Here is a 26096-nt window from a genome sequence, read left to right as displayed (position 1 = left end):
AGTAGAGCCGTAGTGCTTCAGGTTGGTTGCAATGCCTGTATCCGTGCGACATAGGCATGGTAATTATATAAAAACTACAGGCAGTAGTAGTACATGCAATTGTAGTGTGTAGACATGACGACACGTTGTATCCGCTCTTGCCCGCATAGTCACGCCAATAACATTAGGGAATGGACAGCCCGTTGGAGTTTGAAAGCTTGACAAAAGCTTGTTTTGGCATTCCACGGAGGGTGACAAATGACCTCACAGCCAATCACATCCTTAGTTCCGAGGCCCACTGTGGGTAGATTTTGTTAGTAACGTCGGCCAAAACTGTGGTCAGCGTTATTTTGGGCATATGGGCAAGCCTAGAGCTGTAGATTTGAGTGCCCTTGCCTCGTAAAAATTGATGCACAGTGACGAAGGCGTCTGAGTAAAGGGAGTAAAAACAACGTCACCACTAGATTTACATCTGTGTTTGTGTATGGAGAAAGCATCCACAAAGCTTGGCAGTCGTTGCTGCTTGCGTACGTCTAAAGTAGTGTACGGTTGGCAGATGGGTGACATTTGACAGGAGCGTGAGCCATTGATTGAAGAACTGGTCGTCCTCGTTGTTTGTGGGTGGCATGAGCTTGTAAGTACGTACGTATATGTACGTAGTATGCGTGCGTGGCTCTAATTCAATAGTTTTCGTGTGGAGATGATGGCAGGCTTTTGTGCGGGGAACCAATCGGATGGCGAGCTGCGTATGTGCATGCATCGAGTACGTATCTGAGTGGGGTGCCAGGCGATGCTGCAGCCAAGGGCGCGCTTTCACGTGATCTTTCCTATCGTCCATTCCTTCACTCTGAGGTCCAATGCAGCGTGGCTCACAACGAAAGTGTTCTTGAACTCTCAACAACGATAAATGTGTAGGTTAGCAGCCGCTACAGCTTCAACTGAGCCTCAATGTATCGAGTGGTGGGCGTGGGAGATGTTGGAGATTGATGATTGGTGACGTCACGTCAGCGCCTGGGCATATTATCTCATCCGCCGAGAACCGCGGGGAAGCATCGACTGACGCGTCCTTTGTTGCGGCCTGGGACGACTGCGTACACTACATTTGACTTTCCTCACCGCGTGTCAGCCGGGAACTTTGTTTTTTTGTTAACATCTTATCTTCAACTCAAGCATTCCCCATCATTTGCTGCTCTTCCTTTGCCTTAACGTTCAACTCTAGACTGCTTGCTTTCGTCCGACTCGTGGGGTTGCCACGCACCAACCAGTCGGCCGAATATCTCAGCGCCATTGCTACGCAGTGGTGGTGTAATCGACTTGTCGTGCTCTTTAGCTCCATCAGGGCACTACTTGTAACCCTCCATCTGTCTGTCCCTCCTGCCTGTCTTCTGAATTACCCTTCAATTACCAGGCCAACATGCGCTTCTCACGAGTTGTGCCACTTCTGCCCTTGGCGACCGCTTTGGTCATTACCGAACCCGAAGTCTTCTCCAAGATTGAAAAGTCAGGACGGCGGCTCGTTGACAATGCTCAAACTATCCTTGATGATGCACTCAGCAAGGTCAAGGATGGAGCAAACGATGCATATAGCAAGTTCCACCATATTGGCTACGATGTCGAGGCATGGCTAGAGGGCGAGGATTTTGACGACAGCGTCATCGACCTTGATCACCCCCATGGCCCTCACCATGGCAAACCCGACCATCCGCCACACCACGGCAACCCTCACCACCCACCGCATCACGAGGAGCCAAACCGAACCGTTTACGAGCTCATCAACGAGAGCAAGTACACTACAAAGCTAGCTAAGCTGATCAACGAGTTTGATGATGTCGTCGAGTTATTGAATGGCACTGCAGCCAACTATACCATTTTTGCCCCGACGGATGAGGCTTTTGAGAAGATCCCCAAGAATCACCCAAAACCATCAAAGGAGTTCTTGAAGGAAGTTCTCTTGTACCACGTCACTGACAGCTTGTACCCTGCTGGTCGTGTTCTCCACAGCTTCACCATCCCTACTCTATACACAACCAGCAAGAACCTCGGTCACGCTCAGCGTCTAACTCCCCGAGTCACATTTAAGGGCCCCACAATCAACTACTACAGCCGCCTTGTAGCTGTAAACATCTTTGGAACCAACGGCGTTGTTCACGGCGTCGACCACATCCTTGTGCCTCCTCCCAATGTTGCCACCATCATCGATCTGCTCCCTGGCTCCTTCAGCACCCTGGAGCTTGCTCTCACCAAGACTGGTATCTATGACTGGCTCAACACGACCCAGTACGAGCACAACGGTGGCACCTTTTTCGCCCCAAGCAACTACGCTTTCAAGAAGCTCGGTCCTAGAGCCAATGCCTTTCTTTTCTCAAAGTATGGCGAGAAGTATCTCAAGGCTCTCCTAGAGTACCACTTGGTCGTTGACGAGACCCTTTACACGGATGCCTTTTTCGATGGATCCGACGAAGACGATGATGATGACGACGAGTCTGCTAAAGACCGCCCAGATTACTACCACTACGACCTCCCCACCGTGCTGGATGACAAGTACCTTGCTGTCGATGTTACGCGTTACGGACCTTTTGCCGAGATCCGAATCAATGGTTTCTCGCGCGTCACTATCCACGATGGTATTGCCAGTGACGGTGTCATCCAAGTCGTTTCTGATGTTCTCATTCCACCCAAGAACGCTGGTGGCGAGCAAGTCTTCTGGGATGGCGAGGAGCTTGATGTCGAGGATCTCAAGGAGCGTCTTGAGCCTTTTGTTGACAACATGGAGTTGTAGAGTCGCACATACCCCACCAACCACCATGCATCTCGTGTTGAAGTGAAGAACGGATTATGTAGCCACTGTGGCATTGGACAATCTTTAAAAAACATTTTCACTTTTACATAGCCTTGTCTTCAAACTGAAGCAGGTACCCTCACACTAGTACGTGTATGATCTTAGGTAGCTCAATGAATAAGAACAGATTCAATATAGGAGTTACGTTGGTTTACGTGAATACCATGCTCTCTCGATCGATTGGTGAAATCAGAAAACCTCGGCCAAGCGGGCTGCTAGCCTTCCAACACGAGCAACCTTTACTATGAAATTTTAGCATGGTGGTATGAGTTTGAGAAGAAAGTTCGGAAAATCAGTCCACGTCATACTAACTGTCGTATAGCGCCTGTGGAGGAGAATAGCTTCTGGTGACAAGAGCTCAGGTAATCTTTGTATTGATTACTGCTCCATGCAAGATAGAGCAGCCGAAGTATGTATATGGTGAGCCTACGGGGCTAGGCTCACCGCAGACTAGTGCAGAGCAAATGAAATGTACCGAAACGAGCTCGGTAAACAGTATTCTCCCGCGCTACAGCATCTAATTGAGATACACGTCTCCACCATACCCCTAAGCCTTACGCCAAACCAGCGCGAAAAACGAACTGAAGTTGCCAAGGTCTACACTCAGGAAAAGTCTTCGCCGCCCTCCTCAATTGTGTTCTTGATCCGCAGCAGAAGCGTAGTCTTCCACTTATCCAGCTTGCTCAGCTGATCAAATTGAAATAGCTACATCACATTAGCACTTCTTTTCCCACCTCCTTCTCAAACACAGTGATGACATACCTTGTCAGCAAACATCTCCTGATCGCCATCCTGCACCGCTGCCGTAAGATCAACCAGCAGCGCATACTCCCTCTGCTGCTGAAAGCTAGGATCAATCTCCCTGTACTTCTCAAGCGCGGTATTAACGCCGACTTGGTCACCTGTGCATAGCTGGCAGATACCAGCCTTGAGAAGGTATTCCTTGACGGACCAGCGCATGAGGTTGTTGGCGATGGATGCCTTTGCCACCTTTTCATAGAGCTCAATGGCCTTGTAGTAGTCTTTGCCCTCTAGGGCAATGAGGTCGGCTGTCTTGAGCCAGAGCTTGTTTGCAAGTGCCTGCGAGTGAGGGTTAGTCATGGCCAAAAAATTAGAGGATGCTTGGGTAATAATTACTTCAGCGTTGTCCTAGGTCTATGTTAGCGTTCATGTTTTTACAAAGCGTTGAGCGATGGAGTATATAAGTATATGGGGACTTACACTCTCGTACCAACCAGCTGCCTCTTCATAAGCAGCTGCCGCACGCATGTTGTCGCCAAGCTCGACTTCATAAAGTTCGCCGAGATTCTGCTTGTGAGTAGCTGCGCGGCGGAAGTTGCCTTTGTTGCAGTAGTGTGTAATGGCCTTGTCTAGACACCTTGCCGCCGCCTCTGGGTCATCTTTTCGGTAAGCCTCTGATCGCATTAGCCACGTATATAAATAAAACAGTCTCTAGGGACTTTACTGAAGGCATCTGTCAAAGTGTTTGCCTCATCGTCAGGCTCGTTCAGGTGTTGGCGTTGAACTGATGCTGCTTTCTCAAAGGCTTCACCGGCTTCCTTGCCTGGGACCAGTCAGTATCTCAGAGTGAGGCTGAATTGAACAGCTCTTCAATCAATATCTTTGGGAGTTCATTTTCATACCCATCTTTTGCATTCGGAACGCATTTGCTGCGGCGATGAACTGTTCGGCGGCTGCCTCGTCTGTCACGTGCGTCAGTGTTGCAACACTCCCGTGTCATCCGCCAGCCCTTACACTTCTCTTGTTTCCCTCCGAAGAAACTGAAGCCACCCGACGCCTTCTGTAGTGATGTCTCTGCCTAGTAAAGCACACGAACATTAGTTATCTGCATGGTGGCTGAGCCTGAGGAGGAGGCCCCACCTGTCGCAGCAATGCCCTGGGATCACCGGCCATGTTTGCTGGGTATGCGATGTGTGGTGTATAGTAGCGGATGTGTGAGAGACCTTTTAGAAGAAGAGGAAATTGTATTGAAACTTGGGTTGGAACAGGTGGCTGCGCTCGCTGTCTTCATGGGCGGCGATGACGACCCACGCTGGGCTGGTCCATGCGAGACCCGCGGGGCACCGCCAATGGCGCGCTAGTGCTTTGCAGGTGCCTCAACCACGACTGAACTTTTGGCGACGACACCGTCCGTGTTTCGTCTGGGCTTCAGCTTTTTTTTCGGACGCTGATTTCGGGAAACAAAATAAAACTCAACTGGAAAAGTAAAAAAATTGGTTCCTTACAGCGAAGTTCCCTTCTACGGAACTAAAACACACCATGGCAAATCGTCGCGTCTTTGTGGCTGTGAAGCTCTACAAGCCGACACAATGCTTGCAAATACGGTCATTTACGCCTTCAGCCCTACGGCTAGAAAAGGATCCTAAGGAATCCGCGCACCCACGGAAAAACGTCGGCATCCATCCCAGCGAACTCGAGCAGCTTCTCGCAGAGCCCACCTGGTCCGTCGAGTCCCTCCTTCCACCAAAGACCCGTGCTCCCGATGCCCCGCAAGTCACTTCGCAGCAGCTACACCACCTGCTGCGACTGTCAGCTCTCCCGCCCCCGGAGACGCCAGAGCAAGAGAAGAAGATGCTAGATACGCTGGCAGCACAGCTACACTTTGTGGGCAAGATACAAGAAGTGGACACTACTGGCGTGAAGCCTCTCCGGGCTATACGCGACGAGACTGCGGCTGCGGAAGAGGAACAAAAAATTACACTGGAGACGCTCAAGGATGCATTGTCCAAAGAAAAGGTTGTGGGGCGTCATCACAAGCGCATACAGCGTGACACTACACCTGTCGATGCGAAGGACGTCGAGGACTGGGATGTGCTAGGTTCAACCGAACGGAAGTCCGGCAAATACTTCGTTGTCGAAAGCGAACGCCCACAGGAATGAGTCGCTAAGCATTGCCTCTCACCAAGATTGAAATGCATACGCTAGTGCCATGGATTTGCACAGATCTCATACTACAACGAGTAGTCAGATTGGCTAGTTATGCCCAGAACGACGATTTAAACACCAAACGCCTCATAACACTCGCAAAAGCATAGCATCCGGAGAATTCGACAACTCTCCAAGAGAAACAAGACAAAAAGAGAAGATGTGCCCATCCCAAGCCTTCATGATCAAAAGGTTGGACTCGAAACGCTAAGCAGCCAAACCGGAGAACAAGAAGACCAGCTTCAGTATCGAAGCGTAACCAGAAAAAAAAAACATATACTCAATTTCAGACACAGAATGCCTCCTCTTCACATGGGCCACAGATCGACTTCCTTGTTGCATGATTTACAGTACTTCACAATGTGCCCTCTGACACCGCAGCCACAAAAGGGCGCTTCCTTGATATCGGGAAGCTCTGGTGTTGACAGTCGAAATGAACGAGGTGTTGGCGGAGGTGTTGATTCTTCAGGAAAGTAAAATCGTCTCTTCTCTTCTCCTGACAGTTGCCTTCTTGGCTCCAAGGCCCTCTGTATGATGGCCGGTTTCTGCCTAGCTTTGGATGAATGCTTGGCAGAAGTCACGTGAGGTGTTGAGTAGGATTCCCTCTCCCTGACTTTTGGTGCACTGCAACGCGAAGAGTCGTAAGAGCGGCTTCTGGAGGACGGATTTATGCTGTCCATTGGGTAAAGGACAAAGTCGGTATATGTCTGGGTTGGTGACTCGACCTTTCGGGCACCCCCAGCGCGACGACGAGACTCCGCAATCTGAACCCCAGCTTTATCATGGTACATTGTCTGGCGGTATCTACGGGCCTCTTCCTTATGTGAAGGGATGTTTGATGTGGAAAGAATTTGCTGCATTGGCAACGACGGCGACGGCATGGTAATCCCTGAGACCAGCGGCCGGTATGTGATATCAGAAAAGAGTTGGAAGTCTTTGCTTAAAGTCTATGAAGGTCCTTGGAACTATACCAAGCCTCAACAAAAGGTGTTGTGGGGAGGGGTTGGTAATGGGATAGTGGGGAGTGAGGAAAGGAGTGATGATGTGGGAGGTGGGCGGTGCAAGATATATGTGTGCAAGATTCTGCCAAGCATTATCCCACCTAGCACGCACCCGGCCTCCCTCCCCCACCACTACCCTTCTAGGCTACTATGTCCTACAGCATTTTTCAAGTTCAGAGCACTCAATAAGCTCATATCTACTGAAATTTTCTCTGAAATATCGATGCAACATGGATTTGAGGAGCACTGGGGGTACTTTTGGGCATTTCCGCATTGGGAATATCGGAGTGCAGTTTCTTATATCGAAGCTGCTACGAAGCACCCAACATGAGGAAAAGTAGAATTTGAAGTCTTTAGGATCAATTAGACGAGTGAGATGGCTCGATGCATCTGGGTTTGGGAATTATCTGTCCTTCGACGTCGTCGTCGTCGTCGCCCGTTGATCTTTCACCCATGTCCTCTGACATGCCGTTTCGGAAAGGAGTGGTCCAATCACCTTTCGACCCTCTTCACCGTATCTATTCACTAAGTGATACTCTGCATGATTTTACTACTCTCTAGGTAGAGTTTTGGTTCGTGGCGTGGTAGCAAATGGGAAGGTCTAGCCGGATCAGTCGCTTTACAACAACATAACGAGTGCAAAGCTTTAATCTAAGGTTAATCTAGCCGCCAAGAGGAGATGCCAACTGGCTCCTGCAATATGAAAAACACAAGCGCACCTAGAGACACTAGTGTACGTACGCGCGTGCAAGTATGACGATTGAGATTCAATCGTCCCTCTAGGTAGTTTTTCTTCGTGGCGTAGTAACATAGGTATGGCAAAATAGACACGGACTTACGTATTCCGGGTCTGCCTCTAATCCAACACAGCACCACCAACAAAGTCCTCCGAAAAAACCCAAATTCACATACTTCTATCCTCTCATCATCATTTTGTAAACCCCCCTCCCCCTTTCCATATCCAAGCACACACCCAAAAAAAGAGACATTCGCACCCGTACACGCGCGCGTGCAAAGTATGACTCTTTTGGAGTTCAAATCGGTCCAAGTCCACGTGACTGTCCCCCCCATCTCTCTCTTGACCTTACCCCCTGTCTCGGGTCATCCCGCCACCATCAAAGCTCCCGTGACAACCCCATCATTGATTTATTCTTAGAGAAAAACAAAACATACACAAGTGGGGAACTCGGAAACGGTGCTTGATAAAAAAAACTACCCCAGACTTCAAATACGATGTGATATTTTTATCTATATACTCCGTATATGCATACTCTGCTTATGCCGAGAAATACGTAAGTACTAGGCGCCAACGGAACACGAGACGAGACGACGCCACGCTGTCTTTCTCTTCCAGATATTTTTCTTGCTAAGCACAGAGTTATACAAATCCGCAGATGTAAGGCAACCGTTTTCTTTTTTCAGGCAGATGGAAAAAGGACGAAGGGCTTAATTCAGCATAGAAATACGTGTGGAATTGGATATATCTACAAGTCCAACGAAGACAGAAGAGATAGGAAAAAAAAGTCCATCTAGTACATTTGTGATGCATGCGCCATTGTAATTCATCGTTTTTCCTATTTTTTTTTTGAATCACTATGCACTTTCCCCGATTCCCTCCTCTCCCCCATTTGCCATTTCAAAAAAGAAAGAAAGACGGATACAACCAGTCGTTATGCTTAGTAAGGAATGCCTTCGTACTCGCCGTAGCCAAGTGCAAGGTTCATGTTCTGCAAGCACTGGGTTGCGGCGCCCTTGAGCAGGTTGTCAATAGTGGCGTTGACGACGACGCGCTTTCCGGAGCTGTGGACTGCGAAACCACCGATTTCTACACCGTGCTTGCCGGAGATGTTCTTGACAAGTGGGGATTCTCCGACAATCTTGACTAGCTTCTCGCCGGCATAACGGTCCTGGTACAGGTTGCGGATATCCCGGGAGGTCATGGTGCGGTTGAGAGGGATGGAGATTGTGTGCTGTAAAAAAAGGTTAGCAAGGTCAGGTGACATGGGTGCTGGATTCAGGAGATTAGGACAAGACTTACATGAATACCCTGGAACCAAGCAGCAACATGTGGGATGAAGGCTACCTCAAGGCCCAGTTGGCGCGAGATTTCCTTCTCGTGGATGTGGTCCGTCAAGCTGTATGGAATGAGGTTGTTCTCAAGATTCTTGACATCGTTCTTGGGGCTGGGCTTGGTGCCTGCTCCCGAGTAGCCAGAAACACCAAAAACAGTGGGTTGACCGCCAATGAATTCAAGGAGAGGTGCAATGCCAAGCTGAGCAGCTGTGGCATAGCATCCAGGGTTTGCTATCCGCCTGGCGTCTGAGAGCTCTGAGCGGTTGACGGTTTCTGGCAGTCCATAGGTCCAGGAGCTGTCGAATCGGTAGTCGGCGCTCAAATCAACAATGACAGGGTCTTTGCCGCTCTCGTTGATTGCATCAACGAATGGCTTGCAGACACCGTTAGGAAGAGCCATGACCCAGCAGTCTACCTCTCCATTCTCAGCCATCTTCTTGACATCCTCGGCTGACAGGTTCTCATAGGTAATCTGACGCTTGGTGTAGCCTTCTAGCTTCTTGCCAGCAAGCTCACGTGATGATACATGGCGCAAGTCCATGTTGGGATGCTTGTTAAACAGCTCAATCAGAGCTTGACCGGTGTAACCGCGTGCGCCAATCAATGCGACCTTGGCAGGATAGTCCCTGCTCTTGTGCTTGATTCCGTACGGAGGGTTGGGGTTGGTGGTCTCCATGGAGCGCTGTGCGGTAGTAGAGAAGCCTCGGGTTGATGCAGGTGCAAACCTGTTTTGTCTGCTTGTTAGGTTAGCGACGAAGATCAAAAGAGGCTTGCTTAGAGGAGTGAGCTGGACGATTTTTTACGTACCTCAGACCAGGTCTTGTAGAAGAACCAGCAATGGTAGTGTATGCGCGTGTCTGCTGGCCCTGCTTTAAGCTGGCTACAAAGTCGGCTGCCCTTCGGAACTGAGCGTCAAGGCTGTCCTTCAACATGCTACGGCCCTGCTTCTGGTAGTTCTCCAGTAGCGAGAAGATTTCTGAGGATTCGGCTGCTCCCCACCAGCAAAAGATTTCCTTGTCACGGCGAAGGAAACCGTCCGTCTTCTCCAGGTGCCACTTGACATAGTTCTGTGACTGGTCATCCACAATCCAGTAGAGCTTGGGGTACTTTTGCTTCATGCGCTGGAAGACCAAATCGTTTAGGTTGTTCAAAAAGGCGTCCTTGGTCATGCTGAAGTGGGATAGCTGGGCGAACTCTCCCTCGGCCGTAGGGGGGTACACAACAGCGACAACGCCCATGGAGTCATCATGGAAAACCTCGAACGGACGGTTCTTCAAGTTTTGGATGTATCGGTTGACGGCATCACTTGCTTCAGCTCCTCGGCTCTTGGTGATGCCTTCAACAAGGGCAGGGACATCCAAGTCCTCAAACTTGCTGATTTCCTTGACGCTGCCTCCGTTGCGAATGAGCGTTCCACTTCCGGTGTGGGTGAAGAGTTCCTTTCCGAGGTTGGAAGGGTGTGTAATAGCAACGCTGGAAGTGCGTGGGAGACCGTCCAGGAGCTTCTTTGCCTCTACAATCTTGAGCTTGGTGCCGTACTTGACCCACGATTGCTTCATGTAAGTATCGTACTCTCCCTCGAGGTTGATGTGAGGGATGAGCTTGGACTCGGCATTGAACAGGCCTCCCTTCTCGGAGAGGTAAATGACCTTGAGAGGCTGGAACTCGCGTGCCAAAGCTGCTGCAGCTACGTCGGCGTTGATGTTGAGGATCTGGCCATCAATTGTCTCGCCCATGGAGCAGAGAATGGGGAGCTCCTTGTTCTCGAGAGCGTCCATGATCTGCCTCCTGTTGACATTGGTGATGTTGCCAACATACTTCCATTTGTCCTTGTCCAGGTAGTCGGCCTGCAGCGCACCAGCGGTGATGGGGCGTGCAGGGACACCCCAATCACGCTTGAGGGTCATGACCAAGTCCATGTTTGCCTCCAAGAAGAGCTTGCGGGCAATACCCAGCGTCTTCTTGTCCGTGACGCGAATGCCATCAATAAAGTCCGGCTCGACACCTCCCTCGAGCAGCAACTGGTTCATCTGGGGGCCAGCGCCATGGACGATGATGGGATACAGGCCAATTGCGTGGAGCTGCTGGAGGGCGAAGCAAAGCTCTTCAAGGTGGTCGGTGAGAATAGCGCCTCCGACTTTGACTACGGCGAATTGGTGTGGTGAGACGGAGCGGAACTGGCCCAAGTACTGGTCGACTTCGCGGCGCGAGCTGGAGCTGGCCAGCAGGTTGAGGAAGGCGGCATAGATGGACGAGTTGCGCCCATCCTTGGAGGACGTGTAGAGGCGGGCGGGCGTTGTGGTCGCGACGAGGGCTCGCGGGAGGGCTCGCCGGGCTTGGGGTGCGAGGACGCGGTAGGAGGATCGTGCCGCTACACGGCCAGCTCGTACAATGCTCTGCATGGTGATTGTGAGTGCTCGCAAGAAGCAGAGGCTACCCAGGCCCAAGCCGACGACTCAATCAGACACAAATTGACTACCGTGACTGGACGGTGGGGACTGGAGGGAGCGGGACCCAGGCCGATGTGTGATATGACGCCGAAGCAACAAAATTCGCTCCGCCCGCCGCCGTTATCGCTTCTTCCCCAGACATCTGGGCCAGCGAGCACTTTTTCTGGCTCCAGGGGCGTGCGTAATGGCCATTGGTCATCCAGCATCGCCCGCATGCAGCCCACACACCCTCGCGCGCCCGCATTGCACTGCACGGCGCTGCGCTGCACTGGGGGGACGGGGGAGGAGGGGGCACCTTGTTCTGTCACTCTTCGGCCGCAAGGCTAGCTCTAACGCTGACATGGGCCTTGCGTGCTGTTTCTGGCTTTCTCACAATCACCGTCACAAAAGTCACGCACATTTCGATACACTTGCATGCATGTACATATAACAAGAAAACTCCATTTGCTCGTCTGGCCATCATGCGTGGAACTAGCCTCATCAGACTTCGTAGCAGGAGCGGCCCGTTCCATGCAAATCGTGCTTTACAGGATTGCGGCACAGCCGTGCGAGTGCAAACAAAGACAAGAAAGAAATTCGACCCATCGCTCCCTATTCGCCTAAAGATAGATCCTACAGAGACGGATGTCGTTGATCATGGTGCAGCTCGTAGCCACTCGCCCCCTTCACCAGCGGCTCTCCCCCTACAGACTCGCTTCATTTCGTGCCATTATTAATGTGTGTAATTCGTGGTATCTCATATAGGGAGGGTTTATTTCTTTTGCGTAGCTACGACTGTGGGGTGTGTTAGTACTCGGCGACCAAACAAACGGGGGGCTTCCAGGGCAAGCTTACCCGAAGGGACAATGATGACAATCAGCAGGATGATGATGCCGACAATGAGGCACATGCGCATCTTCATGTCCTTCCACCACATCTGCTTGCGCACGCGGTTGGCGCCCCTTCGGAAGCCTTGGGCAGAGACAGCAAGGTTGTCTGTCTTGTCCTGCAGCGAGTCTAGGCGAGCTCCACGCTCAGAGACCTTGTTGATGTTGTCGCGCATGATGCCGACGGTGCTGTCGATTTCCTGGACTGCGAGTCAGCGGATCATGTCGCATACACAAGTTTCTGCCAGTTGAAGCTGCGCAGCTCGCACATGCGCACGGCGGCCCAGGTGCTGCCCAAGGGCGCGGACCAGCGGAGTCGCTATCGCAACCGTCTCGAAACAGGCTACGTTGTGTCGAGTGCTCTTGCGGACATGCCGGTGCAAGGCATCGCTGAGTCGCTCTGTTCTGCAGGGTGGGAGGGTGACGACGTACAGCTTGAAGTGCCGCAGTGCGGTGATTACCATTCTGGTTGTCTGGCTGGCCGGGAATGTAGGGATCATATGGAGGTTCTTCACGGTTGGACATGTTTGCAGATGAGATGCTGTAGAGAAGCTGGGTAGCGTGCGACAGTGGCGGGTGGTGCGGATATGGAGGGTGGGTGGTGTCGGGAGGGTGTGAGTGAAGAGAGAAGGTGGTGTGGTAGTCGAGAGAACCAAGACTCAAGAGCCCGCTCAGCCCGGATGAACGAGCGTAATGTGTCAGCTACCGTTTGAGCACTGAGGCGGAGGGATGCGTGAAACTTGGCGCAACAAGACCAAATTCGGAGACAGCGGATATTCGAGCGGATATGGGATGTTATTGCAACAAGCTGACAGGCACTACGGACGATTTTACCTTGGTGACGGCATTCCCAGCGTGATGCAACTGACGGCAAGCACAACGGCGGCTCCAGTCTGCTTCGGCCCGCTGCGCCACAATTCACGTGACCCGTTGTGGTGTAGAGTAGAGTACGCTTCGTCCTGTGGCTGGGGTCGCCACCAGCCGCTCGTCTGCGTCAGCGCCCAAGCATGCGACACACCAGACCAGCACAAAGACGACGACAACAATCTATCGCAGTTCCCCTGTGTACTTACGTACCTCTACTTGGATACACGCTATGTCAGCACGCCTCGCGGCACTTCACTTCCAGACGCTGCCCTTGTTGCCGCTGTTACGTCGCAAAGCTGACGGGGCTGCTGTACGCACCCGCCCCCCATGCCTCAGCCGCAGGGAATACGACATTTCTTCGCGCAAGCAGGCGGGCAGTGGTTCTGGACTGCTGGGCGGCCATGACGAGGCCATTTTCTTTCTTTGTTTTCTAAATGCAGCGCACTAAACGCAGGTTGCGCCGAGAAAGCTTGCGAAGCTTCTTGATCCCGTTAGGCGTTCATCAGCATAACCACATCGCTCAAGTGTTTGCATCGCGTGTGCCTGAGCATGGCTTCGAGACGCTCTTTGCAGCAGGACAGCGGACGGGGTGCTGGTGGCCCGCCTATCAACTGGGCCTGGTGGAGCAAGGCGAGGGGGCGCCAAAGGGCAGAAACAGGCGCCAGAGGGGCCAGAGGAGCAGACGAGGGCCAGTGGGCCGGCGAGCTGCCCTGATCGCCAAGACGCGTGTACTAGCCCATATCTCCGGCCGCCGCCGCTGCGCCTCTGCCTTGTCGCTGCTCTCCTGCTCAGGAGTTCTGTCTTCGCAATCACTGCCTGCCCTCTGCTGCTGATCTTGCGCCATCTCCCGTTTCTTTCCTGCTACCCTCAACACGCTCGCTGCACCGCCCCGTCTCGCATCCCCAGGCGCCACTCTCCGTCCGCTCTCAACGCTCTGCGCTTGCTCTGCTCTCCCTGAATCCGTCGCTCGTTGCATCCTCGACACCAGCCACGCCCTTCTGCCATACCCCACGTTCCACCACCTTGGCCATCTTGGCCGTATTGGCACCACTGCGCATCGCTTGCCCCTCAAGCCTGGCGCTTGATCTTCTTCGCTTTTGTCCGCTAGACGACTGCGACTCCAAGTCGCATTGCCCTCCGACCACTTAATATGAAGCTGACGTCTGCGCTCGGCGCCATTGGCGCCTCGGGTCTATTGCTCTCCGGCGTAGGAGCAGTCGACCTCGACATCAACTCGCCAGGTGGGACTGCCTGCCTCATGTCTCCTACCACCTCACACTGACATCTGTAGACTCCATCAAGCAGGCTGCCAAGGCCCTTGCTATAAACCTCCGGTCTTACTACACTGGTGACCGGCCAGGCGATGTCCCTGGTAATCTTCCAGACCCTTACTACTGGTGGGAGTGTGGTGCCATGTTCAACGCCTTCATTGATTACTGGTACTATACTGGCGATGACACATACAATACCATCACCACGCAAGCTTTGCAGCACCAGATGGGAGATGACGGCACTTTCATGCCTTCAAATCAGTCCAAGACGCTTGGAAACGACGATCAAGCCTTTTGGGGAATGGCCGCTCTGTCTGCAGCAGAGAACAAGCTTCCTGATCTCCCAGACAACCAGCCCTCTTGGCTGTCTCTAGCACAGGCCGTCTTCAACACCCAGTATAGGCGCTGGGAGACGACTACGTGCGGCGGAGGTCTGCGATGGCAAATCTACACCTTCAACAACGGTTACAACTACAAGAACACCATTTCTAACGGCTGCTTCTTCAACATTGCTGCAAGACTCTACAAATACCTCGGCAACGACACATATGCCGATTGGGCTGAGAAAGCCTGGGACTGGGAGCATACCATTGGACTCATGAGCGACGATTACCATTTCTACGATGGAACCGACGACACCCAGAACTGTACTTCCATCAACCATATCCAGTGGACCTACAATGCTGGAATACATATGGCAGGTGCTGCCGCCATGTGGAACGTGGTAAGCATCAGATAAACATTTGTTGTCCATGATCACGTGCTAACAACGAACAGACTCAAAATGACAAATGGCGTGGCCGTGTTCAGGGTGTAATGGATGGAATTAACGTCTTCTTCAAGAACAACGTCATGACTGAGGTTGCATGTGAGAACAACGGCAAGTGTGACGTCGACCAGCGTTCCTTCAAAGCCTATCTCTCTCGCTTCATCGCATATACTGCTGCCGTCGCCCCTTGGACTCGTGATCAACTCAATCCTCTCATTCAGGCCTCTGCCCAAGCTGCTGCCAAGCAGTGCAACGGAGGTCCCAACCAGACATCATGTGGTCTTCGATGGATCGACGGAGGAGTCAACGACGGTAGCTTCGGTGTTGGCGAGCAAATGTCCGCCATGGAGATCATTCAGTCATTGCTGTACACTACCAAGCCCGGTCCTGTGACCTTGGACAAGGGCGGTATCTCCAAGAGCAACCCCAACGCCGGTGACACTTCGACCGATACGCCTATTACATTCAATGTCGTCACTACTGGTGACAAGGCGGGCGCTAGCATTTTGACCATTTTGGTCTTAGTTTCGATTCTCGTTGGCGCTTGGTGGATGGTGTCATAGATTTGCATGCGTATCCAACTTGTATATCAGTTATTTGGGCTATGCATCATCATGCTAGAGTATGTTTTTTTTTCTCGGAAACTGTACATTGTTTGGGTAATTTTCACCGTGCTTTTCTTCAAAGATGTATTCGGATGTTTTGATCAGCGACTCGGGTTACTCAATAGTATAATAAACACAAAATTGTTCAAAATTGAAATTCGCCGGTGGAGTAGGCTTCATTTGCACATGTCTTACCCAAACAGGCAATGGCAGTGAAGCACTAGTGTTCGCTTATCTTATCCTGATCCCTGCACAAAAGTTACAACCCCACAGTCGTTTCTTTGCAGTTTGGCCTGGCAAAGACGTCAATACACTATACACCCAAAATGGCCGAACAAGCTACAGAGGAAGATATTCTGCTAGCCAAGCGCATCATTTCTGCGGCCGAGCGACACGATGTGCCGGCGTTGAACATTCTGCTCAAGGACGGTTCCGCAAACGTCCAGGACCCCACGGCAACAGTAGCAACATCACCGCTTCACGCAGCAATTGCCTCTTGCGGAAAGGCCGAAGAAGGAAAGGAGGCGAGCGAAGAGGCGATTCAAACCGTGGAAACACTCCTCCAAAATGGCGCCATCTGGAACGATCTCAACAAGGAAGATGAAACTCCAGGCTGCATCGCACTCCGTCTTGGCCAGAAAAGGATCTACGACATGATGGTCGAAGCCGGTGTCCGCGCTGAGATTCTCTTCGCCCGAATGGAAGCCTTGGGCATGGGCGAACCCGCCGAAGAAGTCGAAGAAGAGGCCGAGATCCTCGAGGAGCAACCCGCCGCCAAGAAACAAAAGATATCCACGGAAGATGCCAAACCCGTCGAGCAACCCACTTCAGAAAAGGTCCTCGATGACGTCTCCCTAGACAATCACGCCTACCTCAAGAGCCAACTCCGCTACAAATCTGGTATTCTCCTCGACGAAAGCGACAATGCCGTCATGATGGACTGGGAAACGCAAATCATGCAGCGCCACGCCGAGACTCTAATCCCCAAGCCAGGCCTTCGCACAATGGTAAGAAATACATGTACGAAATGTATGTGAGACATGTACTAACTTCGTACCTACAAAAAGAATGTTGGTCACGGTATGGGTATAGTAGACACAGCAATCTTAACGCATGATCCCGCTGAGCACCACATCATTGAAGCCCATCCGCAGGTACACCAGCGGCTTCGCGAGAAGGGCTGGTACGACAAGCCTAATGTCAAGATTCACGAGGGAAGGTGGCAAGATATTCTGCCCAAGCTTATTGAGCAGGGTGTTGTGTTGGATGCCATTTACTATGATACTTTTGCAGAGGATTACAAGGCGCTCAAGGAGTTCTTCTCCGAGTACGTGGTTGCGTTGCTAGCCAAGGATGGAAAGTTCGGGTGGTATAATGGGCTTGGAGCTGATAGACAGATTTGCTACGATGTTTATACCAAGGTATGTGTGCAAATGGGTGGTTTTGGGGAAAGATGACTAACATGGTACGGCAGGTTGCGGAAATGGATCTGTATGAGGCGGGCTTCGATACAGAGTGGGAGGACATCAATGTTCCGGAGGGATTGCATGGAAGTGATCAATGGGAGGGAACCAGGAGGCCGTACTGGACCATTGATGTGTACAGATTGCCTGTGAATACGTTTGTCAAGTAAAACAAACATTTACACGACTTCCAACGCTGGAGAGCATCTTGCTCGGCCTTGATATGCTTGTACGTGTTTATGAGATGGTTGCCAAGTCCAAAGGTTATGCTTGGGTTGGATTTGTATCTGGATAGGCTGCCAAATGGTGTGCCATCGGGACCTCTCTGCTGACGTGTTGGAGAGTCAGGTGCAACGACCCTTCCTGGTTGAGCGCCTGGGTGTCTCTGTTCGGCTCGAGACTGATGGTGAGATCTCGAGGCTTCCATTTTGTCACGATGTTGGGGATGGGGTGTTTGGGCACTGCTCTTTTTCATTTCCTGCCATGGGGCTTGATACCTACTTGCGCCACTTTCTGGGCGATCTCTTTTCCTGCTTATGTAATGCTCCTCGTTGGAACCATACTGATGCCTACTGTGTGAGCTATCACGATGTAGTTCATGGTCTCTGCCGCGCGATCGGTTGCGATGCTGACGCTGATGCCCCTCTCTTGACCCATCAGTCCCCTCATAGGGCGCATGGCTATGGTGTTGGTGTTTTCTATCTCTCGGGCTGTTATCCATACTGTATCTCTTCCTGCGTCCCCTTTGCTTCTTCTGTTCGCCTTTTCGCCTTTCCTTCTCCCCTTCCTTCTTGTAACTGCGATACAGTTTCACACCCTCACTCACAGCTTCAATAACGATCTGGGATGTACTTTTGTCGTGACACTTAGAAATGATGTCTTCGACTCCACTTTGCATGGTCTTGCGAAATTGGTCGTCGTCGGGCATTGGAGGTCCTTGGTGTAGTTGAAAAAAGAACATATTAGGTGGTTTGAATGTGAATGCTACGATACGTTTGGCAGACGTGAAAGATATTCTGTGAATGAAGTCACGGTGAAATCGTTGGTAGCCAACAGGATTTTGTTGTACGTGCTACAGGCTGGCGATATGAAGACGTGCTAGACTACAAACGCAATTCCGAGGTCACAAACGGTTGATTCAAACCGATGTCGCAACAACAACTCGATCGGCTGACCGTATTGATCCCGATTGAATTGCCTTGTATGTGGATGTGTGTTGCTGCCATTGGCAACTGGTCGTAGTTGAACGACTGTTAGAGGGGAAACGTTTGATGAATCAAAATAGATAGCTTGGATGAAGCCATATGACGAAAGCAATCGGGTACGAATGTGAAAGAATCTTGGACCGTCAATTTGCTGTTGCATCTCATTTCCTAGAGTACGATTATATATTTCGTAAAGCCGTGTAGATGCGACAGGGCGAGCAGCAAAATGTCTCCGTGAAGCATCATATTTCCCAATCCAATTATGCTTTCAGTCCCGTCTCACAGATTTTGTATATTCCCCAAGCATAAGTCATAGAACGCCATATGTTGCACGGTACGGCCATGCAAGTTTCCCTCCTAGAATCTCCAATTATTACCGTCCTTTATCATGATATCCGTTCTGTTTCCCTGCATTTGAATCTTACTCCTTCTTCTTCACCTCGCCCTTTGCCACTTTGACGCCTTTGCCACGGAAGTCGTTCGCGTCTGGCGCATCACTTTTCCCCAAGCCTAGTTCCTCGGCCTCTCTATCCAGTTGTTGTTTCTGCTTCTTGGCGGCTGCATTGAGCAGATATGGTCGAATAAGGAGGTATCCTCCTACGATGGCGACGATGCGAACCCAGCGCTGGGCAGTCATTTCCTCAAACGACTTGATTGAGTTGTTTACAAGCCTATTCTTCCATTCGCCGACATTGTCGAGTATGTAGTCCATGGTTGGTGTGTTTGGGGATGTGTTTAGGAGCGACGTGTGCGCTGGATTATGCTTTGCGAAAAAAAAGGCTTGTTACTGGTCGCTGTACTGTGGGCTGATGCAGGCGCAGACAAGTAGATGCGTTGAGAAGATGGCTGAAAGGCGTGAGGATTTCAAGTAGAGAGAAATTCGATCAATGGACAAGTTGCGCGCGATAAATCACTCAAAACGTGGACCAGATGGCATCCATGGGCGGTGACATGGTTTCTGCCACCCAGGCCCCACCAGAACCATGGACGCGTCGCGTCTGCCCGTCGTATTGCCAGAGTATCGTGACGGCTCCACACCCACATTTGCAGCAGATGGCGTCCAACGATGCCGCAGCAGAGCGCGAGGAGGTCAGAGACAGCCCGATAGATCTATACGCAATTCATGTATTAACAAACTTGTAGCGGCTCAAGTCCGCTCTCTGGTACGCAATCGGCCAATTTGTTGACGACAAGTCTTTGGAAAGCGATCTGAATGCCACACCGCAATTCATCGGTGCCTTGACTGAACTGGTCTATACTCAGATTGGTATGCTCTGATACTTTGTCTCTCCAAATCATATATCAAAGAGTTGCTAATGTACTCCTAGCAAATACAGCCCGGGATCTCGAAGTGTTCTCGAAGCATGCCGGACGCAAAACAATAAATCCAGACGATGTCATCCTCCTCGGTAGACGTAATGAGCAGCTGCAAGCCATGCTGGAGAAGGAGCTGGAAGAAATCAGGGCTGCTGAAGGAAGACGAGCAGACGGACAACCAGTTGCTCGCGCACAACCAGCTGCTGCAGGAAAGAAGCGAGGAAGACCTGCCAGCACGGGAAAGGGTAAAGCAAAAGCTTGATCAGGCTTGAAGATCATGACCGCATCTTGTGTACGTTTCTTAGGCGTTGAGGAGTTATGCTATGATACCCGCAAATGTAATTTCGACAACTTGCATGATGCACCGGTTGTCCCCTGTAGCTCTGCTGAATTGTGAAAAGCGACTGACAAACTGATTTTTTGATCCAGTTACCATGCGAGTGCAACATTGTGGTCTAAAAGCCAATAGGATGGAAATCTACACTCTGCAGCCGTGGTCGACGCCGGCAAGCCAATCGTTTACGACCGAAGTTAGACTTTCTAAACTGTCAGCTCCCACATCTCTTCACCATCACCCCGCCACAGAGGCCGAGTCTCGTGCAGACATGGAAAAAACTCAAACAACTCTGTCTTTGCCACGTCGCGATGTTGTGTTCAGCCGTAAGCTTAGCGTGCTTTGATCCTAATCATGCATACAAAGGTGGATGATTTCCGACTTACAGTGCCAAATTCCTGATCATTAACTCGGGAAGCCGGTTCTTTCTTCGAGCATATTTTTCACTTCCTTTTTTCTCTGCCATCGTTTAGCTCATTTATTTTGCCTGCCCGCACAAATAATGAAGTACTATGATTATGGCCTTCATCGATTTCGAGAACATGCCATTACCTGCCCCATCATACAGCTCGACCTTTGACTCGCAAGATATTTCGGATATACCTCGGCACACGAGTTTTACTGCAGTGCCTAATAACGGCGTTCCATATCATCAATCTGCCAAATATGAACCATCGGCTTCAACATTTTAACTATGGCAAAAGCGGCAGCCAAAAGATGGAGGATCTCAAATCAAGCCCGATTACTATCCCTCCACGTGTGGCGGAAAACCATGTGTGACGGTATGCCGGCCACACTTCCCACCACAACAAACTCAACCACAGCCGAGAAGCCTGCAGGATCTCGGAATAGAGACCTAGAGTATAGTAGACAGACATGCAATCCAAGGAGTTCCAAATATCATTCTATTCTATCTAAGTTGCCCTCGTGCCTAGCAATACCCCCACGCCATGGAGGTAAAGGAAGCCGCAATCCGCTCTCGTAGAACTCATGAGTGTAGCACCCCCTACACCCGTTCATTGAGAGCTTAAGGAGGTAATGTATGAAGCCCGGGAGAAAACCTCAAACCAGCATCTAGAAGATATAATAAATAGTATGAGGAGGCGATGTGAGGCTGTAATTGCTGCTGAGGGCGGCCCGACTCCATATTGATAATCAAACCATCCCATCTTTGGCTAGTAGCTGGATAGAACGGCAAAGGTTACTGGGCACCCCCATACGAATTATTTGGCACCCTCACAAGACAGGGATTTACATTGGTATAGCGCTAACTGTATTATTCTATCTAGTGCTGTAATTCAGGCCCCTTTCTCCCTTTTTAACCTCTCCACCTCTCTCTTTCTCTATCTCCTTTTACTTCTCTTTTTACTTTTGTTTAAGAGATAAGACTTAAGTAAAAAGAGATAAAAAGAAGAAGAAGGAGAGAGAGAAGAACAGGAAAAGAAAGAGATGAAAGAAGAGGAAAGAAGAGATAGAAGAGGAGGTAGGAGGGAAGTAGAGAGAGCTGTATCCTCTCTTTCTTCTCTCTTTTTTTCTCTTACTAATATGAAATAATATAAATTTCGTAAGAGTGAACGCTAGGCAGGGGGGGGGGCAACTTATAGGGGTGCCAAATAACTCGTATGGGGGTGCCCAGTAACCTTTGCCTGCCTAAAAGGTGAAACCCCGGGGACGCGAGACCCTGTCCGCTCTATCAGCCGCGACTCCACCTCCATCAGTTCTCAGCCTAGCCTAAGATATGAACATGCAGCTCCTCCAATGCGTGCACAAGCGACCATGTTAGTCCTAGCCCTGCGAGGACCTCGTCGATCCGTTTTATAAGCGGCTTGCTCGCCTGCCTGTCTGCATTGCTAGAATACCTTCCTGCCCCCGTGATACGCGCCCATACCTACCCAACACACCCAAATTGTGTACGTACGGATGATTCGAAATGTCCGGTGCCGAAGCCATTACTGCCATCCAGTTGATCGACGCCTGCATCGGCATCGCTACTACGATCATCGAAATTGGGCGTGCCGTTCACGATGCTCAAGGATTACCACCAAAGCTTCGAGACCTGCTCGAAAAGCTGCCAGCAATCCAAGAACTGTTGGAAAGTGCGCAGGAGAGCTGCGATGAAGGGAGAATCACAGAGGATGCTAGCAAGAGCGCACAGCCGATTTTGAAACAGTGCAAGGAGGCTTTAGCTGAACTAAGAGACATATTCAGGAAAGCGTGCCCAAAAGACGGGGAGAATCGTACCAAGCGCGTCTGGAGAGGCACAAAGACTGTCTTCTTCGGCCGAGATAGCCAGGCACAGAGGCTTCTGGTGACCATTCAAGACAACTTGAGACTGTTGGAACAGAAGGAGATCTATGTTATTGGCGACAAGCTGGACGCACTGGAGCAAGTTACGGAAGCACTAGCGAATGAGGACGGCAAGTATACACATACTGGAGCGGGCAATATCATTGCCAATGAAGGCGGCAGCCCTACGAATTATGTAGTTGGTGGAAGCAACAATCGGCAGGTCAACAATCCTAGAGTATACAATGAGGGCCCTTCTAGTACGTAATTTCGCCCTCGTGTGGTCACACCGATTTCTCAATCGAGGCAATTTCTTCTTCACTAGCATCCGTTCACAGCGTGCCTAAGTCGACTTGGATGAATCTGTACTGACCATGCTGGTGTTAGCATATAATTACACTTATCTACCACCAGGTAAACTCGGCCTTGAATGCTATTGAAGTACGTGCGCTTGTTTGTTAGCCGCTGACGACAGCGCGACGCTAGAACGACCCGAGACAGCGCCTGAACCGTCGGTCAGCGTCCCGTTTCCACGCGACCCAGACTTCGTCGACCGCGGAACGCTGCTTGATCAGATTAGCAAACGATGCGCAGCGCCAGCATCGCGGGTAGCGCTGGTGGGCCTCGGCGGCGTGGGGTAAGCCCAGGGAAGGAACATTAGGTTGGTGCTCGTACCTAATATACGACACAGGAAGTCGCAGCTAGCCATCGAGCACTGCTACCGCACCGCCGAACAGTCGCTGGACACGTGGGTGTTCTGGGCGCATGCGAGCAACACCGGGCGACTCGAGCAGAGCTTCCGGGAGATCGCCGACCAGGTCAGGGCTCGCGGCCGCAAGGACCCGCAAGCAGACGTGTTTAAGCTAGTGTACGACTGGCTGCGCGATGCGAAGAACGGACGGTGGCTATTAGTACTCGACAATGCAGATGATGCTGCTACAGTCTCTCCGACAGAGGGCAGCAGTGGTCTCCAGCAGCATCTATCGAGGTATCTGCCTTTCAGCAGGCACGGCACCGTCCTTGTGACGAGTCGGACAAAGCACGCAGCGAAGCAGATTGTGGAGGACAGTGACATTATACTAATCGAGCCAATGCACGATGCAGCTGCATATGCTCTGCTCCGTAAAAAGCTAAGGGACATAGACGATAAAGACGAAAATATCGCTACGCTAGCTATAATGCTCGATCGTATGCCGCTTGCTCTCGTGCAGGCTGCAGCATATATTCGAGAGCGAGCACCACGGTGCTCAGTGCGGCAGTACCTCGAGGAGTACCGGCAGAGCGATCGCAGAAAGACGAGTCTGCTAAACCGGGAGGCGGATCACCTTCGCCGAGATAAAGCAGCCAGCAACTCTGTCTTAGTAACGTGGCAGATCTCATTCGAACACATACAGAGCACAAGACAGTCAGCAGCAGGCCTGCTGTCGCTGATGAGCTTCTTTGACCGACAGGGGATCCAGGAAGCTCTACTCCACCAACAGAGCAGCATAGCAGACGACGGATTTGAAGAAGACGTGCTAGTCCTGCGAGACTACTCGCTTATCACGGTGACTAGAGATGCAGACACATTTGAGATGCATAGCCTAGTGCAGCTAGCGACGCGCACATGGCTCGAAAACGAAGGGCAGTTGGCCAAGTGGAGGGAGCAATTTATCTCTAGCCTGTGTGCAGCGCTGCCGACTGGAGAGTACGAAAACTGGGAGAAGTGCCAAGCGCTATTTCCACACGCACGAGCGGCACTAGCACAGAGGCCTGAGAGTAAAGAGTCACGAAAGGAGTGGGCGTTGTTGCTATATAGGGCGGCATGGTACGCGTTGCGACGGGGGAGAGCAGGTGAGGCAGAGGAGATGGCGACGATGTCGATGTCGGTTAGGAGTGAAGAGCTTGGGGAAGAAGATGTGAGAACGGTAGAGAGCATGGGGATGGTGGGACTAGCTAGACTGCTTGGAGGTAAGCACAAAGAGGCAGAGGCGATACTTAGGCAGACGCTAGCCCGGATGGAAAAGATGTTCGGGTATGGACATCGACACACGCTGTCGAGCATGAACAACTTGGCGACAGTGCAAGCTAGCCAGGGCAAGTATAAAGAGGCAGAGGTGATGCATAGGCAGACGCTGGCGTTAATGGAGAAGGTGGAGCATCCAGACACGCTATCATGCATGAGCAACTTGGCACACGCACTAGAAAACCTGGACAGGTACGAGGAGGCAGAGGTGATATATCAACAGACGCTGGCGCGGAGCGAGGAGGTATTCGGGCGTGAGCATCCAGAAACGCTAATGAGTATGCACAACTTGGCACACGTACTAGACAACCTGGGGAGGTACAAGGAGGCAGAGACGATAGACCAGCAGGCGCTGGCGTTAATGGAGAAGGTGCTTGGGCATGAGCATCCATACACGTTAGTAAGCATGCAAACCTTAGCAAACGTGCTGAGCAGCCAGGGCAAGTACGAGGAGGCAGAGGTGATAAACCGACAGGCGCTGGCGCGGAGAGAGAAGCTGATGGGGCATGAGCATCCAGCAACGCTGATGAATATGCAAAGCTTAGCACACGTACTAGATAGGCAGGGCAAGTACGAGGAGGCAGAGGCGATGAATCGACAGGCGCTGGCGCGGAAGGAGAAGGTGCTTGGACATGAGCATCCATACACGATAATAACTATGGGCAACCTAGTAGGAGTACTAGATAGGCAGGGCAAGTACGAGGAGGCAGAGGTGATGAATCGACAGACGCTGGCGCGGAGGGAAAAGGTGCTTGGGCATGAGCATCCAGACACGCTAATGAGTATGCAAAGCTTAGTACTACTACTAGCTAGGCAGAGCAAGTATGCAGAGGCAGAGGCGATAAATCGACAGACGCTGGCGCGGAGAGAGAAGGTCCTCGGGCATGAGCACCTATCCACGCTGACGAGCGTATACTGCCTTGCCAATCTTCTTACACATCAGCGTTGCTACAACGAAGCCCTTGCTCTATACAAGAGAGCATGCACTGGGTACGAAGCTACGCTTGGGAAGGCTCACTCAACCACGCATGCGTGTCACCAGCATTACGCTGACGCGCTTGCATCTCACAAGCAGCACCAGCTTGCTGTCCCTCCCATAACTCCGGATAGCAGCGCACGTGCATACGCAGGCAAGCAGTCAAAGCTGGTACGAGGGCTAGCAAAGATAGGCATTAGAAGCTCAAAGTCTGTGGGGTAGAGATGTCAGATTCTGCAATTATATGTGTCAATTACTCTAAGCTAATTTCAATATTGCTACAGGAGTACATGTAACCTCCTACCTCTACTACTCATCATTCACTCTTAAAAACAGGCGTGCGTGGATTCCAGTGCGGTGTCTAAGCATGCATTCGATCACGTTGGACCAAACTAGATAACGAGCGAGTTATGCTTAGTACTAGCCTTACTACTACTAGCCGCTAGCTAGGTGACTCTGTCTAAGCTACGCTCGCGGGACAAAGGCCTAGCATCTGTACTGATAGAATACCACCAAGTCTCTTACAGTATTTTTGTACGACTTCCAGGTAGCTTGACGGACTTTTGGAAACATACGTTAAGCCTTTGGCGCGTCCGAGGCTGCCCGAGGCGGGATACTTAGTACTCGAATCCCAATCATCCGCAATTTGCAAAACTCAACTCCACCGGCATTTCCAGCGGCACTTCCTCCACAACGCAGCCGCATACCCGCAAAACGTGTTTCGATTCCTTGGGTACTCTTTGTAATCTTCTTCCTCACTACCATGTGGTACACATCCATGCTATTTGGCGCACGGTTCCTATCAATTGTCCGACCAGTCCCATCGAGCTTTGCCGCACAGGAG

The 26096-nt window shown here is 51.3% G+C and overlaps 15 protein-coding genes across 15 annotated transcripts; 8 read left to right on the top strand and 7 right to left on the bottom strand.

Moving 5' to 3' along the window:
* Window positions 1–347: 347 nt before the first annotated feature.
* Window positions 348–512, bottom strand: COCVIDRAFT_89972 (hypothetical protein; the record flags this gene model as incomplete). The annotated part of the gene is made up of 1 exon (XM_014704748.1): window positions 348–512. A coding segment is annotated over one exon (165 nt), but the record flags the coding sequence as incomplete, so codon positions are not given.
* Window positions 513–1393: 881 nt separating this feature from the next.
* Window positions 1394–2758, top strand: COCVIDRAFT_89951 (hypothetical protein; the record flags this gene model as incomplete). The annotated part of the gene is made up of 1 exon (XM_014704747.1): window positions 1394–2758. One exon carries the CDS (start codon window positions 1394–1396, stop codon window positions 2756–2758), a length of 1365 nt encoding a protein of 454 aa, XP_014560233.1.
* A 663-nt stretch (window positions 2759–3421) lies between these two features.
* COCVIDRAFT_23640 (hypothetical protein) lies at window positions 3422–4732 on the bottom strand (the record flags this gene model as incomplete). Its single annotated transcript, XM_014704677.1, has 8 exons — window positions 3422–3523; window positions 3581–3898; window positions 3956–3967; window positions 4040–4233; window positions 4284–4382; window positions 4462–4521; window positions 4574–4637; window positions 4700–4732. 8 exons carry the CDS (start codon window positions 4730–4732, stop codon window positions 3422–3424), a joined length of 882 nt encoding a protein of 293 aa, XP_014560163.1.
* A 366-nt stretch (window positions 4733–5098) lies between these two features.
* COCVIDRAFT_13043 (hypothetical protein) lies at window positions 5099–5719 on the top strand (the record flags this gene model as incomplete). The annotated part of the gene is made up of 1 exon (XM_014704645.1): window positions 5099–5719. One exon carries the CDS (start codon window positions 5099–5101, stop codon window positions 5717–5719), a length of 621 nt encoding a protein of 206 aa, XP_014560131.1.
* Window positions 5720–6072: 353 nt separating this feature from the next.
* On the bottom strand, window positions 6073–6624 carry COCVIDRAFT_89753 (hypothetical protein; the record flags this gene model as incomplete). The annotated part of the gene is made up of 1 exon (XM_014704746.1): window positions 6073–6624. One exon carries the CDS (start codon window positions 6622–6624, stop codon window positions 6073–6075), a length of 552 nt encoding a protein of 183 aa, XP_014560232.1.
* Window positions 6625–8441: 1817 nt separating this feature from the next.
* On the bottom strand, window positions 8442–11240 carry COCVIDRAFT_23637 (hypothetical protein; the record flags this gene model as incomplete). Its single annotated transcript, XM_014704676.1, has 3 exons — window positions 8442–8735; window positions 8804–9572; window positions 9646–11240. 3 exons carry the CDS (start codon window positions 11238–11240, stop codon window positions 8442–8444), a joined length of 2658 nt encoding a protein of 885 aa, XP_014560162.1.
* Window positions 11241–12039: 799 nt separating this feature from the next.
* COCVIDRAFT_34734 (hypothetical protein) lies at window positions 12040–12679 on the bottom strand (the record flags this gene model as incomplete). Its single annotated transcript, XM_014704745.1, has 3 exons — window positions 12040–12062; window positions 12123–12354; window positions 12587–12679. The coding sequence occupies 3 exons, from the start codon at window positions 12677–12679 to the stop codon at window positions 12040–12042; spliced, it is 348 nt and encodes a 115-aa protein (XP_014560231.1).
* A 949-nt stretch (window positions 12680–13628) lies between these two features.
* On the bottom strand, window positions 13629–13997 carry COCVIDRAFT_13039 (hypothetical protein; the record flags this gene model as incomplete). Its single annotated transcript, XM_014704644.1, has 1 exon — window positions 13629–13997. One exon carries the CDS (start codon window positions 13995–13997, stop codon window positions 13629–13631), a length of 369 nt encoding a protein of 122 aa, XP_014560130.1.
* Window positions 13998–14171: 174 nt separating this feature from the next.
* On the top strand, window positions 14172–15624 carry COCVIDRAFT_23635 (glycoside hydrolase family 76 protein; the record flags this gene model as incomplete). The annotated part of the gene is made up of 3 exons (XM_014704675.1): window positions 14172–14262; window positions 14313–15016; window positions 15070–15624. 3 exons carry the CDS (start codon window positions 14172–14174, stop codon window positions 15622–15624), a joined length of 1350 nt encoding a protein of 449 aa, XP_014560161.1.
* A 368-nt stretch (window positions 15625–15992) lies between these two features.
* COCVIDRAFT_89784 (hypothetical protein) lies at window positions 15993–17299 on the top strand (the record flags this gene model as incomplete). Its single annotated transcript, XM_014704744.1, has 3 exons — window positions 15993–16673; window positions 16734–17087; window positions 17141–17299. The coding sequence occupies 3 exons, from the start codon at window positions 15993–15995 to the stop codon at window positions 17297–17299; spliced, it is 1194 nt and encodes a 397-aa protein (XP_014560230.1).
* Window positions 17300–18770: 1471 nt separating this feature from the next.
* Window positions 18771–19046, bottom strand: COCVIDRAFT_51953 (hypothetical protein; the record flags this gene model as incomplete). The annotated part of the gene is made up of 1 exon (XM_014704743.1): window positions 18771–19046. A coding segment is annotated over one exon (276 nt), but the record flags the coding sequence as incomplete, so codon positions are not given.
* Window positions 19047–19387: 341 nt separating this feature from the next.
* Window positions 19388–19913, top strand: COCVIDRAFT_90000 (hypothetical protein; the record flags this gene model as incomplete). The annotated part of the gene is made up of 3 exons (XM_014704742.1): window positions 19388–19423; window positions 19478–19601; window positions 19663–19913. 3 exons carry the CDS (start codon window positions 19388–19390, stop codon window positions 19911–19913), a joined length of 411 nt encoding a protein of 136 aa, XP_014560228.1.
* Window positions 19914–20176: 263 nt separating this feature from the next.
* On the top strand, window positions 20177–20359 carry COCVIDRAFT_89981 (hypothetical protein; the record flags this gene model as incomplete). The annotated part of the gene is made up of 1 exon (XM_014704741.1): window positions 20177–20359. A coding segment is annotated over one exon (183 nt), but the record flags the coding sequence as incomplete, so codon positions are not given.
* Window positions 20360–21915: 1556 nt separating this feature from the next.
* COCVIDRAFT_89762 (hypothetical protein) lies at window positions 21916–22539 on the top strand (the record flags this gene model as incomplete). Its single annotated transcript, XM_014704740.1, has 1 exon — window positions 21916–22539. One exon carries the CDS (start codon window positions 21916–21918, stop codon window positions 22537–22539), a length of 624 nt encoding a protein of 207 aa, XP_014560226.1.
* A 196-nt stretch (window positions 22540–22735) lies between these two features.
* COCVIDRAFT_89854 (hypothetical protein) lies at window positions 22736–25474 on the top strand (the record flags this gene model as incomplete). Its single annotated transcript, XM_014704739.1, has 2 exons — window positions 22736–22908; window positions 22963–25474. Coding segments are annotated over 2 exons (2685 nt in total), but the record flags the coding sequence as incomplete, so codon positions are not given.
* Between the last annotated feature and the right edge of the window lie 622 nt (window positions 25475–26096).

The sequence above is a fragment of the Bipolaris victoriae genome, assembly GCF_000527765.1.
Source record: "Bipolaris victoriae FI3 unplaced genomic scaffold scaffold_13, whole genome shotgun sequence".
NCBI lineage: Eukaryota > Fungi > Ascomycota > Dothideomycetes > Pleosporales > Pleosporaceae > Bipolaris > Bipolaris victoriae.
This window is presented reverse-complemented; position numbering and strand designations above follow the sequence as displayed.